The sequence below is a fragment of the Strongylocentrotus purpuratus genome, unplaced genomic scaffold (genome assembly GCF_000002235.5).
Source record: "Strongylocentrotus purpuratus isolate Spur 01 unplaced genomic scaffold, Spur_5.0 spur5_scaffold_5, whole genome shotgun sequence".
In the NCBI taxonomy this organism is placed as follows: Eukaryota; Metazoa; Echinodermata; class Echinoidea; order Camarodonta; family Strongylocentrotidae; genus Strongylocentrotus; species Strongylocentrotus purpuratus.
This window is the reverse complement of record NW_022145611.1, coordinates 36,469,771-36,482,891: the sequence shown is the minus strand read 5'-3', so window position 1 is coordinate 36,482,891 and position 13,121 is coordinate 36,469,771. Positions and strand designations below refer to the sequence as shown.

The 13,121-nt window shown below is 34.3% G+C and overlaps 1 protein-coding gene across 2 annotated transcripts in view; it reads left to right on the top strand.

Annotated features, from left to right (window-relative positions):
• The window catches only part of LOC580217 (TOG array regulator of axonemal microtubules protein 1), a 55,308-nt gene that overhangs the window by 18,700 nt on the left and 23,487 nt on the right, over positions 1 to 13,121 (top strand). For both annotated transcript variants that reach the window (XM_030999675.1, XM_030999676.1), the window contains 5 exons: positions 4,089 to 4,409; positions 4,581 to 4,840; positions 5,338 to 5,537; positions 8,192 to 8,502; positions 12,704 to 12,814. In XM_030999675.1, the coding sequence (XP_030855535.1) occupies positions 4,089 to 4,409; positions 4,581 to 4,840; positions 5,338 to 5,537; positions 8,192 to 8,502; positions 12,704 to 12,814 (1,203 nt within the window). The remainder of the gene's footprint in view (positions 1 to 4,088; positions 4,410 to 4,580; positions 4,841 to 5,337; positions 5,538 to 8,191; positions 8,503 to 12,703; positions 12,815 to 13,121) is intronic.

Genomic DNA, 13,121 nt, shown 5'->3' with positions numbered 1-13,121 from the left:
ATTTTTCTATCACTGAAATTCCTGCATATCATATGCCATGACAAAGCATTGCATACATGTATTCTTCTATTGGGCTTTGAGGGTATACTAATAATTGTTTTCATTCTACCATTTTGCACATTTCATATCTAATTTATGTATTCATCCTTAAAGATTTCTACATTTTTTCATAACATACTAACACTGGACTTGCTTTGAAATTATTACAGGCCGTTTCATGCTGTGGGTACATGTACATGTACATGTAATCGCACGTTTACTGATCAATAATAATACATTTACTTATCCATAAATGACCTTGTGAATAGAGAATTCATGAGATTCATCAAGACCCTGTTTACTATTTTGCATCCCTAACAAATATTTACCAATTATCAACAAATGCTAAATAGAATGTACATAACAGGACAATTTCCATCCTATAGTTTATCTCATTAAGCCATAGAAAGATTGATCAAGTTCAGTGCATGTATTTTTAGATGGAAAAACACCTGCCATTTTGAACTTTGTTTTAATAGGTTCCTCGAGGAAGGTTTAGACAATTTCCTGTGCTTTCATGATGCGTTTGTCGCTTTGTGTCGATGAAGTTCATATGTAACTGTGAAGTATTTTGGAGATGGTTGCCCTTTTCATTTGGGTTAAAGTGGTGGGCTACTCCTGTGTACATTTATATTTACTGTTTTGCGCTAAGATTAAAAGCAAAATCAAAGCGATCCCTAGTATTATTGTGGGTGGGCAGAAGAGGAAGGGTAGAGGATGGGAAGGATATTAACAATAGAAAAGTGAAGGATACCAAGTTCAAATTACGTTTTGTCATGTAGATCATAGAGTTTTGAAAAGTGGAGATGTTTAGAAATAACCCTGCCAAAACAATAACTTTTCCAAAGCGGGGACAATTCCATATAAAAACCCATGCAGGAGAAAGAAGATCTTCTCTTGATGTTGATGCAGTCATGACAGTGACTCCATGTCATGTGAAAGCCTGCAGGAGAGTGGTAGGAATACTGCCAAAATAGCCATAATCATTATTAGCTTCAACATTCATCATGTCCACAATTATTTTGCTCTAGTCTAGAGGTTATTAATGAAATTAGACCCATCAAAGGGAAGGGGAATATATCGCCCTTGATGAACTTACTGTCCAGAATGAAATGCTGAACATAACAGTGAATATGTGGCATGTCATTTTAAAGGTTTGTCTTTGATAGTTGAAAAACTAGGTTTTGTATTTTTAAGGCTTAATTAGGTCAGCATTAATAAGCAATGGGTTGAAAACAGTGCTAACCTTTTAAAATACATGTATGACCTCATAATCTTTCTGTACCTATATATTATTTACATATATCTCTTGCTATATTGTTAATCTTACAATGGCATTTACAGCACCAATTACACTTCATTTTACAACATATGTATAGGCAGTATAAATGAGATATGAGAAGAATAAAGCTACATTGCAACCCTTATCAGTGACAGCTTTCAATGACGAGCTGAACTATTTGCAAATGCATCAAGTGAGGCAGGTAATTGTCGATATATATTTAATCATGATTTAGAAGTATACCTATGAGCCACTGAAGCTTTTGTTGACGTCAGAGGAGAGAGAGAGAGAGAGAGAGAGATTTGCAAGATGTGCAGAGATAGAAAGAGAAGGGCAGGGATAAAGAAGGAGGGAGGGAAAAATAAAAGGGGGGGGTGTAATAGAGAGAGGGAGATAGTAATGGAGAGAATGTACACATTAAAAGACACACAGACACAATAAAGTTGACAGGGAAAAGAAAGAAGGAATTGTAGATTTGGAGTCTGGACTAATAAAATACTTTAAGGATACACAAAAGGAAACAAAAAAATTATTTTCTTTCAGAAATCTCAACCCAAAAAATTATTTTAGTTATTCTGAGAGATTTAATGTATTCTTGTCTGTTAATCTACAAGATTCCCCACCAAAGTGCATGAGAGAGAGGTATTAAGCAAAATATTCTCAGTAGTCAGTACGACATGGGCATCGTCATTTTCTTGATAATGTGACGTACTACATTTATGTGAAGTCATTTATCAAGTAAATATATTTAAATTTATGGATGCTTCCTCCCCAATATGTGTAATGATGAAGTATTTCATTCATCTGCTATTATCTGTTTGATAACAATTGTCAGAAGACAAATTGCCTAAATATGTTGTTACAGTTGTTGCCCTTTTGGATTGAAGGTTTTGCATAAATGAAATGTAGGTTTGTCAGCTGCTATATACTTCAGTATATTTAAATAAATGAGTTACATGTACAACTGTTTCCCTGTTATATTTTTTGCTGATTATAATTTTCAGATATATTATCTATGATTTTTCCTCATTTAAAAGTAAAGGTTTTGTTATTAAATTAAATAGTCTTTCCAACTAGAGTTAAGTGCATGACACATGTAGAAGTTCACCTGGTACGTCACATTGTCAAGGAAATGGCTGTGTCCATGTCATGCTAAAAGTCATTACATCATGCCAAAAACATTTTAATCTATACATGTCTTGTACACTTTTGTAAGGAATACTGTTCACCAATATGCAGGAACAAACCTTACCATTCAGCATACCTACTCTTTAATCTTTGCAGTGAGGTTCCCTTTAAGAATCCATCGTCATGGTTACAAGCAAGGATGTTTGAGATCAGTGCTGCCTATTATATTATCTGAAATACATTTAACAAAGAATTCATTCAGATGGAAAGCCTTATAGCAAACAAAAATATAGTGAGGTTAAATTTCAATATCAGAAAAGGGAATTCATTTATCTTAAGTTTAGTATCTAGACCCTGGACTGCATTTTCCAGTTATAACAATTTTATCAGGATATTCACATAGTTAAAAAGATGCATTTTATCATAAGGATTTATTCCTACAAATGTTATTTCACAGAATAACAATGATTTTACTCTGGCCATATTTGATGCAATTAGTGTTGTAATGATGTCGAAATTACACATTTATACAATTGAAGAGGAATTGTGTTTGCAATATTATTGTGTGGAGTGATAGTTCTTATTCTAGGTGAATTTACTCAGGACTGTTGTGCAGTGATATGGTATCAACATCAATCTAGACACAGTGGACATTAATGTTGAGTTGCAAATTGTTCAAAAGAATTACTTGAGGTAACAATGTTATGCTACATGTAAATATCACATTTTAGCAATTTAAAATTCACTGCATCCTTTTTTGTTATTATAAACAATTTGATTGTAAAGGTTTGTGTGCAATTTCTATCACTGCCTGGTATAGGCAAGTAGAAAGTTAGGAACCATACTTTTTTTATTGGTTGTTTGATGGTGCTGTGATCAATATTTCGAATTCTGATTGAGTCTTTTTGATGCACAGTGTGAGATCTTTATAAGGTCCATTATCATTGCACTCTATAAGTGGACTAATCATATTTAAAGTTGACTGATTTGATATACCACTAAGTTTTCATTCATTTGTCAAATGGGAATGATTTGCTGCTATGGTAACCGAATGAATTGGCGAAGTAATGAAATTTCAATGAAGGTCGCAGATAATTACATTTCTCCTCAATTTCAGATAGCGGCTTTTTGATTTATTCAGTTTTTGAAATCACTACATTACATTGTACATGCAATGCTCCCTTGCAGATAAAGCATTCATGAATCTGTATTCAAACCTCTCTCTTCTCTCCGGAGCATATGCAAAAAACTTGAAATTTGATTACGTGTACATATCTGCCAAGGAGGAAAAACACAAAGAAAAAGATAGAAAAGAAAGATAGAAAAAGAAAGAAAGAAATCTGTTTTATTTTATAATCAAATTTGCCAGAACTCTTAACCATAAACATGACCAGTTTTAAAGGGTCCATTTAAAAAAAAACTCAGCAATGTATCTAATTTGGTCACCTACAGGATAACTGGGTAAGTGAATGGTAATGGTTATGATGATGATGAGACCTGCTTATTGATATTTGTTGTTGTTGTTGTTGTTTATGAAGACAACATTTTGTTCACGGATACTGGAACGGTAGAAGAAACTGAAGTTTACTGTATTACTAGAGAATATAAAGCTAAAGATTTCTTGTCTTTATAATAACAGGTGGACCAGATCCATTCATTGGCAACACAGCAGTCATCCCCAAGAAGCGTGGCTCCCCCAAACAGCACCCCTCCCAGCAGCATCACCATCATCAGGAGGACTCTGAGCACCTCGCCCACCCCGCCCTCAGGCAACAGCTATCCTACAGTGAGAAGTACATGCCGTCTGTGGGAGCATCCCGCTCCAGGAATGAGGAGGAAAGGGAGCAGCGAATGAATCGGAAGAGCCTGTCAAACTCCTGGCCTGATCAGGGTATCGGCATGGATGATGGTCCATCCTCGTCCTCCAATGCTGGGCGTAAGAAGATGGACCTTATGTTGGGTGAGTTGCCTGGATCAAAGAGTTATTTAAGGTGTGGAGTAAGCAATCTTGTATGCTGTCATTTTTGTCTTAGAGAAAGAAGAATATGTGAAGGAGAAATATTATATATAATGAGTCTCCTCGTGCTGTAATAAAAAAACATCCTTAATTTTATTTTTTCTTCTTTTGCAGATTCTCTCCATGACTTCCATGCAATTTCTCAATATGACGTCCCTTCACCCAACAAATCCAATTTCCCTGCCGGTACCTCCCCCATCTCACCCATCCCCCTGAAGGCTACACTGGCCCGATCAGCAGGGAGGAGGGGGCAAGGTAGAGCACCGTTGGTACCCCTAGAGAAGACTACTAGTCCTCGGGATGATTATGATGACTGGGATTCTTATCAGGATACCCACCGATCGGATTGGACAGACACTGACGTTGTTCCTAATGTAAGTTATTCCAGAAAGTAATATCTAACAAGTCATTTAAATGTATGTGAATGAGCAGTGAGAGATTTAGCTTTGGAATGCTTTAAAAGAGCATTTGAAAATGAGAAAAATAGCTCTGGTACAAACATCACTCCCATGAAAATGTCACTGTAACCATATTAAAACAAATAAAACGCAAAAGAGTTCTCAGTTTTGTACACTGGTTCAAATGCATGTTAATCATGAGATCTACACATTTTTTCAAAGCCATTCCATTATGTACAGTTCTCCATTATGTTATTAGCAAACTGTAGTTATTTATTATGCACAATCTTTCAGACTTGTGTTATAATCAAGTTGATGTATTTTCCACAAAAGACATTTTAGAATAAAACATCAATAGAAGTAGTTAGGTACATGAAGTTACAATATACTGAGGGAAATAGTCTCAGTTTTGGGCACCTTCAGTATTAAATTCAAATTCATGATGGATTCATCTCATGTTACCATTCATTCAGAGATCCTCACTGGATAACATAAGAGGCAGCGCAGCCAAGAAGCGAGCAGAGAAAATGGCACGGGGGCAGGATAAATCCTCCGGTGGGAGCAACAGGGACTTAGACGATAGTGGGTTATTCAGTCTACAGTCTACGGGGCGCTTGGATTTCGATGATGGGACGCATAATGGAGCTCAAACTACATACGTCAAGAAGAAAAAGTAGGTTTTTTTACCATTATAATGCCGCACTCATTGTTAGCAGATAATACATCTTATTCCCCATTCAGCATTATGCTCCCTTAATGTAAAGTTCAGAAATAATCTTTCTTGGAAAGAAAACGATTGCTCATAGATATCTGGTAAAGTTGTTACATGTATGTTGAAATAGATAAGTCATGTTTATCTTTAACAAGTTCTAAGATAGACAAATACTTATGGATTCCAGGAGTGATTGGTGTATTTAGTTTTATCGTTCATAAGAGATATAAAAACAGCAAAATACATGTAGAAGTTATGGCTCATACCAAATATGTATGAATTTTTTTTTTTTTTAAATATTCCTGGTCCTTAAATGATAACTGCAGATTTATTTTCACAAGTTTCATTTCCACTTTGAGTTTACCTTTAAAACTATACATTTCCTTTTTAAATATTTTTTTCTTTCCAGTCAATCATCTCTTTTTTGCAACATGCCATCTATTAATTTCTTATCTTGTGGTTTTCCTCATTCTCTATCTTGTGGTAGAAATGCTGGAATGAATCATGTAACTTGCAACACATATGCACGTGTTGCGTCATCTAAAAAAAAAAAAAAATATGACAAGTATTACGCCACTTTCACACCATAGCTTTTCATATTTGCTCACTATTTTTCTCAGAGCTTTTCTTCAAGTCTTTATGATATCCATCATGACGGCATTATATTGCTTCCTTTATATTAGAAAGAATTTTTTTTAATTCATTATTTTTCCTTGTAAGAATGATGTTGGTGTCATATGGTTGGAGTTGTTCTATGGAAGGGCTGCTGTGGTACAGCACCATACTTGATATGTTGCACAAATACTCATCAAGGTTTCTCTTGAGCAGTTAGGCAAAGATCTTGACAATGATAAGAGAGAAAAAGGTCTAGTAAAGTAGATTTAATTTCTTTAAATTGAGAGCAGATGAAAAGGGATTTCATTGTTTTCTAAATTCAGAGTACATTTAGAAAATTTTAATTACCAAAAGCTAATGAATGAATTGGATAAATTAAATGAATGAGAAACTCAGACATAAATTTGAATGAGTTATGTTAAGATGTACATTTGAAATATATTGTAAGAAGACAATTTCCAGTCATCTGTGTGAAAGGAAGCAAATAACAGTATTGATTGGTATTGCTGAGAGAGGCAAGTAGATTTAAGTATCAGAAACATATTCATCGCCCGTCAGTATTTGCATTTCTCTGATAAGTGATATATGCGACTTGACAGGTAATTTTATGCATGAGCAGCGGTCAGCCATTTGCAGCAACCACAAATCTGTTTCTGTAATAATTCCTGGAGGGGTTCTGTTAGTATACATTGCATGAAGGCACAGTTCAAAGACCAACCATGCAGGAAAAATTAAGTAAACATCAAACAGAATAGATTAGATCAGGCTAGATATATTCTGTTGTTCAAACAAAACCTTCAATTTATTATGTTTTCCCTATACTTGGCAATATTGACAATATTCTCCTGGTAATGCATTTGACATTTACTCTGTTAACCTTTTTATCTTAATATATTGCATCAATTTTCCTTTTCCATGAAAGACAATCAGAGCTTCAATACTGCAGCAATAAACACATTTATTTTGTGTTGGAAAAAAATACAAAAAACAGCCAAGAATCTCAAATTCTATTGCATTATTATTGATCACTTGCCTGTGAAGTAGTGTCACTGTAAACAGTTTGAGAGGAATATTTTGTAGAATAGGAATAAGAGGCCATCTCGTCATAAGAATCGTCTTTGTATGAAGCTGTTACCATAGTGATATAGCAACAGTCTTTCCAAGCCATGTACAAGGAGACATGACATGGCCAATGTATTTATAGCGCTGTGTACGTGTATATATTTTCTTGTGAAGGGCAGTATAGTAATAAGCTCTCGGAAGAGTAAAGATCTACATAAGATGATATTTTCTTACAGACATCCAACAATATATATTATGAAATATATTTGAAGGTAGATGAATGAGAATGAAGAAAAAAGGATGAAAAGATAGCAAAACAGATTATAAGAGGGGAAGTAATAGAAGAAGAATAAAAAATCCAGATGCTAAGATGGATATTTTATAATTACTTTTATCGAATTAAAGGCTTTCAATATATACGTCAGTCATTTTGCTATCTCTTCATCTGTGAATAGATAGCGTCTCAATTATTATTTTCATCTAGGGGTGAAGATGCTTGTGCTACTTACCCAAATATTATTATCCCATGACTCCTTTTTCATTGATCATTTTAATTTGTTGTGTTTTAAAGAAGTCACATTCATAGTTGATTATGTTGATCTATGGACCAATATTATGGAAAGATAGTTCAAAGATATGTATGATTGTATCTCATTTTTAACATCTTTCATAAGGCCAAAGTATGGCAAATAAAGTGTAATGAGTGTATGTACATGTATGTACATTCACGTCTCAAACTTAGGCAATTACAAAAGAATATGTACACTTGTATGTGTATGTAAAATCATGTTAATACTGTAAAAAAATCGTATGAATTAGTTTTTTTAAGAAAAAGATAATCAAATATTTTTATGTGCCCATATTTCATTGGTGCACATCACATATTGATGATTATAAGGTCTCATATATTCGTTTCTTTTTATTTCTTTTACTTCTAGTCAAACTGGAAAGAAAGGATCTGACTCTCCATTCAGTTCTAAGCCACGTATAGCACGGTCAAACTCTGGGAAAGGTTCAAGACGAACTGCTGCCGGGGAGCAACGCCAAGATGGCGGTAGCTCTTCAGCAAACCTGGAGTTTAATCCCTCGGGAGGAGTGACGTTCAGAGACAATGCGACGTCTGACGTGAGCATCATCGGTCATGGCTTCGGGAATGGACGGGGCATCGGTCATAAGGACATTGATCTCTCAGATAATCATGTGCCTGCAGGCAAAGGACAGAATTCTCGGGATAGGAAGAGAACAAAGGGTGAGTTTCTACTTTTTTCGTTCATCTATTTTTCTCATTTTTTTTCTTCTAATTTACTACCAATACAAAGCCACATATCTGTCTCAAACAATATGAGGTTAGGTAGTTTTATCTTATAAATATATAGATATAAAAAAGAGTCTTTTGAAAATAATGGAATTTCACCATTCATTTTCTTTTTGTGGTCTATTTCATTTTGTAAGTTTGATTAAATTTCAAGTTATTGTCTTAAGATACTATGCTTTAATTGACTTTCTGTTCACATTGATGTATATTTCATATGTATTGTAATTTGTAGGTTTATTGTCATTTTCGTTGTTGTTTTGTTTAATATGTAATTATGTATCATTGTATTTTGTTTGTTGTAGCGTTTAGAGACTTTGGTGGTAAGCGCTTTATAAGCACCGTTTTTATTATTGTTATTTTTATTATACATATTATACCCCAAAATAGAAGAAAACAGCCTAGATCAAATTGGATTGGATAGGACTTTTTTTTAATCCCATGTTATAGCGTTTAAAGACTTTGGTGGTAAGCGCTTTATAAGCACAGTTTTTATAATTGTTATTTTTATTATACATATACTCCAAAAATAGAAGCAAACAGCTTAGAGCAAATTGGATTGGATTGGACTTTTAAAAATTCCATGTACTGTATTTGCCAGCGATAAGGCCGCAGCACCGTATAGGACGCACCCCCGATTTTGACATTAAAAAAAAAAATTGTCGAAGTCGAGATGTTGTATTTGGAAGTTTATTTTCGTCTTCATGTCAACAATGCAAGATAAAATTGTCGGTAAGATGTGTGGAAATGTCCTGTACCATATGTGCAAATTCGTGCTGGTTTTGACTTGCTTTTTTTTTTTTTAAACTCATTCGCCGCATAGGCCGCACCCCGACTTTTTGATATTTTCTCTTCCGAAAATACTGCGGCCTTTACACCGACAAATACGGTATCTATTTCCTTAAGGATTTCATTTCTTTACCACTAATTCATAATTAGCGTTAAGGCTCATTCAGATATATACTGCAGTAGACCGCAAGATGTTTTTCATTTCTTTCATTAAATTTCAATGGCAAGTGAAATGGAAAAGGGAAGATGTAAAAGCATGCTGCAAAAGCATGCTGCAAAGGTCCTCCTCATGCTTACTTAGAAATTACGGAAATGTAAAGGGCAGTACAGTGAGAAATTCCCCCGTGGTAAACGGCATTAGTTTCCATGGGCATATGTGAACCAGCCTCTGGTGTTTTGCTTGTTTTCTCTTCTTGTGGAGCATGAATCCCAGCAAGGTCAACTATATGATATCCAATGCATAAAGTAGGAGGAGGGATAACAAACAGCAATCAGTAGATTGATTTTAAATATTATACCGGTAGGTTTAATGAGTCGAGAGATAAAGTGGATGACAGCAATGTTAGTTTAAACAGTGTTTGCACATCATTATGATTTTAGAATGATTAATGCATCACTTCCCCACCAATTTTTTCTTCTTCATTTCTCTCTATCTACCAGTTTAATGTACTGTGTATAAGTGTCTTTATCATTAATTATATTCACTTTGCATTGTTCTCCCACTTTTCACTGTTATTTTTCATTCCACTTTTGTTCATGATTGTTCTTATCTCTATGGCAACGCAAAGAGGATTACATCAAATTTTAAGCATTGAACATTTCTATCAGTAGTTTGCTGCAGTCAGATTGAATTTTTGTAGATGAAAAATTTACTTGTTCAACACGGATGTGAAATTATCCGTAAGAGTTTCACGAGGCATGATGGATGGATTATTTTTCTTTGTCATCTTCAAGTTAAATGCATTATTTTATTTTGAAGGATTTTTTTTCTTCAATGCAATAATAAACAATTATTTCTGAAAATGTCAAGATAGAGCAATTTTTCTTATATGAAAGAAATAGATACAACCATGAATCAGTGATACCTGGAGAGAGAAAATGTGGCATTTATGCCAAGAATTTCTTTCAAATTTGATAAGATTCAGAGTGAAAGGATTAATAACAACAAAACAGATTTTTCTTAAATGCCTTTTGGTAGAGTGACTAGGGTCATTTCCATTTTTCCTATGGGCATGACCACAGTGACAACTTCTTTTAGCAGGTAGACATTGGTAAAGTTATAGAGCTTCTAGTCTTTTTTTAAAAGAAACTACTCTTGTGTACTTTTCCTGTTGTTTCTGCCACATTACTTCCTGACAAAATGTGAAAGCTTTAAACACTTCACTTGTATTTGATAGCTGAACCTAGTCTAGCAGAAATCATTGCATTTATTTTGCACCAAACTCTTTGTACATGCGAATAGATTGATGGTTTTGAGAATCGTGTAAGCTACATATACAGTGTATAGACTGCAAGACTTAATGTGTGTTACTCTTGTTTCCTACTAACCATTTGTATTTTGTATACAATGGAGAGAGGAGAGGAGACAGGTATGGGCAAAAGTATGAAAATAGTCTGACAACCCCCCCCCCCCCTCCCCCCACCTGATAAAATTAAATTCATGTGCAAAGTTTATTTGAGAATGCATGCCAGATTGAGTTTTGTCAGCAGATCCGTGACTGATGAAATGTTATTTGTTTTAAAAGTACATCTTTGACAAGGATAGTTGCTTTAAAAAGAAAAAGGGGTTAGTGGAAAGATTGACATTTCCCTCAAGAACCGCTTTAATCATGCGTACTCGGGTAAATCGTGAAATCTATTTGACAACCAGTTTCAGGCTTTTCCATCTTAGAAATTTTGTTTCCCCGTTTAAATCATGTTCACGCGTTAGTACGTCTCTCAAGACTTCTCAATGATGAGCATACAAACTTGGTATTATTTATTTATTAATTTATTATTATTTAATTTCTCTGAATTGCCCATTGCTGTAAAAGAAATTGATGCCTACATGTATTGATGACTTTGAAACATTATAAATAAGATCTAGCTATGGTAAAGATTGTACATCCTACTTGTACTGTGCATGCATACAGACTAATCATTTCAAAGCATATACGACACATTTGGTGTGATTAATTGAGGTATTTGCTCCATTTTATAACGGCTCTTTCAAAATGTAATATATACATATGGACAAAATTAATAAGAAGCACAGTACAAGAATCTACATGTTGGATTTTTACAGATGTAAGTGTAACATGTGTAACTAAGTGATCAAAATTGGTTTTATATTGGTCTTTTCATGGCAGACATATGACAAATACACATCTATTCCTCAATCAAACAATCAATGGATATTCACAGTGTTGATTAGTTTGGCCATGAGCCGAGATTCCATGGAAACAGTAACTTTGAATTATATTTGCATTTGACATATACTTGCAACCTTTCATTATTACATTAATTCAAACTGCAGTTGCATGAAATCTTTTTCAGTGTAGGTTTTTTCAATGTAATCATAATAATATGATATAGTAATAATAAATTTCAATAGCGCAGCTTTATACAAAATATATTCAGCTGTGCTGAATGAATGATTTGAGTTTCCCCTCCCCATTCTTTAGTTTTCTGGAAACAAGACTACATATTTCTGGGTGACTTTGTCGATAACAAGTGAATGCAGTGATGAAACGATTTTTAAAGAGAGAGAGAGAGAGAGAGAGAGAGAGAAAATTGTATTATATGTAGATAAATTGTGCATAAACCTGCAAGATAAAAAGATTACAGTTATTGAATCAAAGGGATGGGAGATGATCAGTTGACTGTATTTCTGTTCTCCCGATATTCACAAACACACGTACTCACATCCTCACAAGAGCAATGCATTATTTCTTGAACACTTCTGATTCTTTCACTTCAATTCACAGCTACTGGTACATCAATAGCTTTCTGAATTGCATCTCATGAATATAAAGACACACGTCTTACCATCTATTGCTACATGTATAATGTATAGATACAAAATGCACTAACTTTGAATGGTAACTGTTTCCCAACGCAGTAATACTGCACATCATAACTTCACTTCTTTATATTACTTGAGAAGTAATGTACAAATTCCACTTGAAAATACTTATATGTACATGCTTCAGAATGGGAACCAGTGGAACCAGTGGGAGTAAACATTTCTGTATTTACAGACAGATGGATCCTTGATTAGACCACAATTACTGAATTATTATTAAAAAAACATCAATAGCTGCTTTAATCATTTGATGTCATTCTTTATTTCCTTTTCATTGTTTCTCAGGGTCTATCCTGTCTCCTCTATCGATGGCGTCTTTACAGCATCCTGGAGGAGTTGATCTGGATGACAACGGGGCTTTGGTTGGGGAGGACTTTGCCATGGTTATTGGAAAAGGTAAGAATCTCACAATTTTGTTCATTTTCTTTTGATGAGGAGTATGAAATGACAGTATCCAGGACAAAATATTGTGTATTCAGGGCCAGAAAAGTGTTAACTCTGTGTAGAGTGAAATGAGTGTAGATAAATTAGAGTATGATTCTCTTAGGCTAAGTGCTGTACAGGTAGGTTTGGTAGAGAATTTCAATTTGAAAAATTCATTATAGATGTATGTCTTGTTCTCCATACATTGATTGTTACCCAATCCCATGTGTATAGGCTTTGATTAGTAGGCTATGGGGTTGTTATTACCATCCAGTACCAT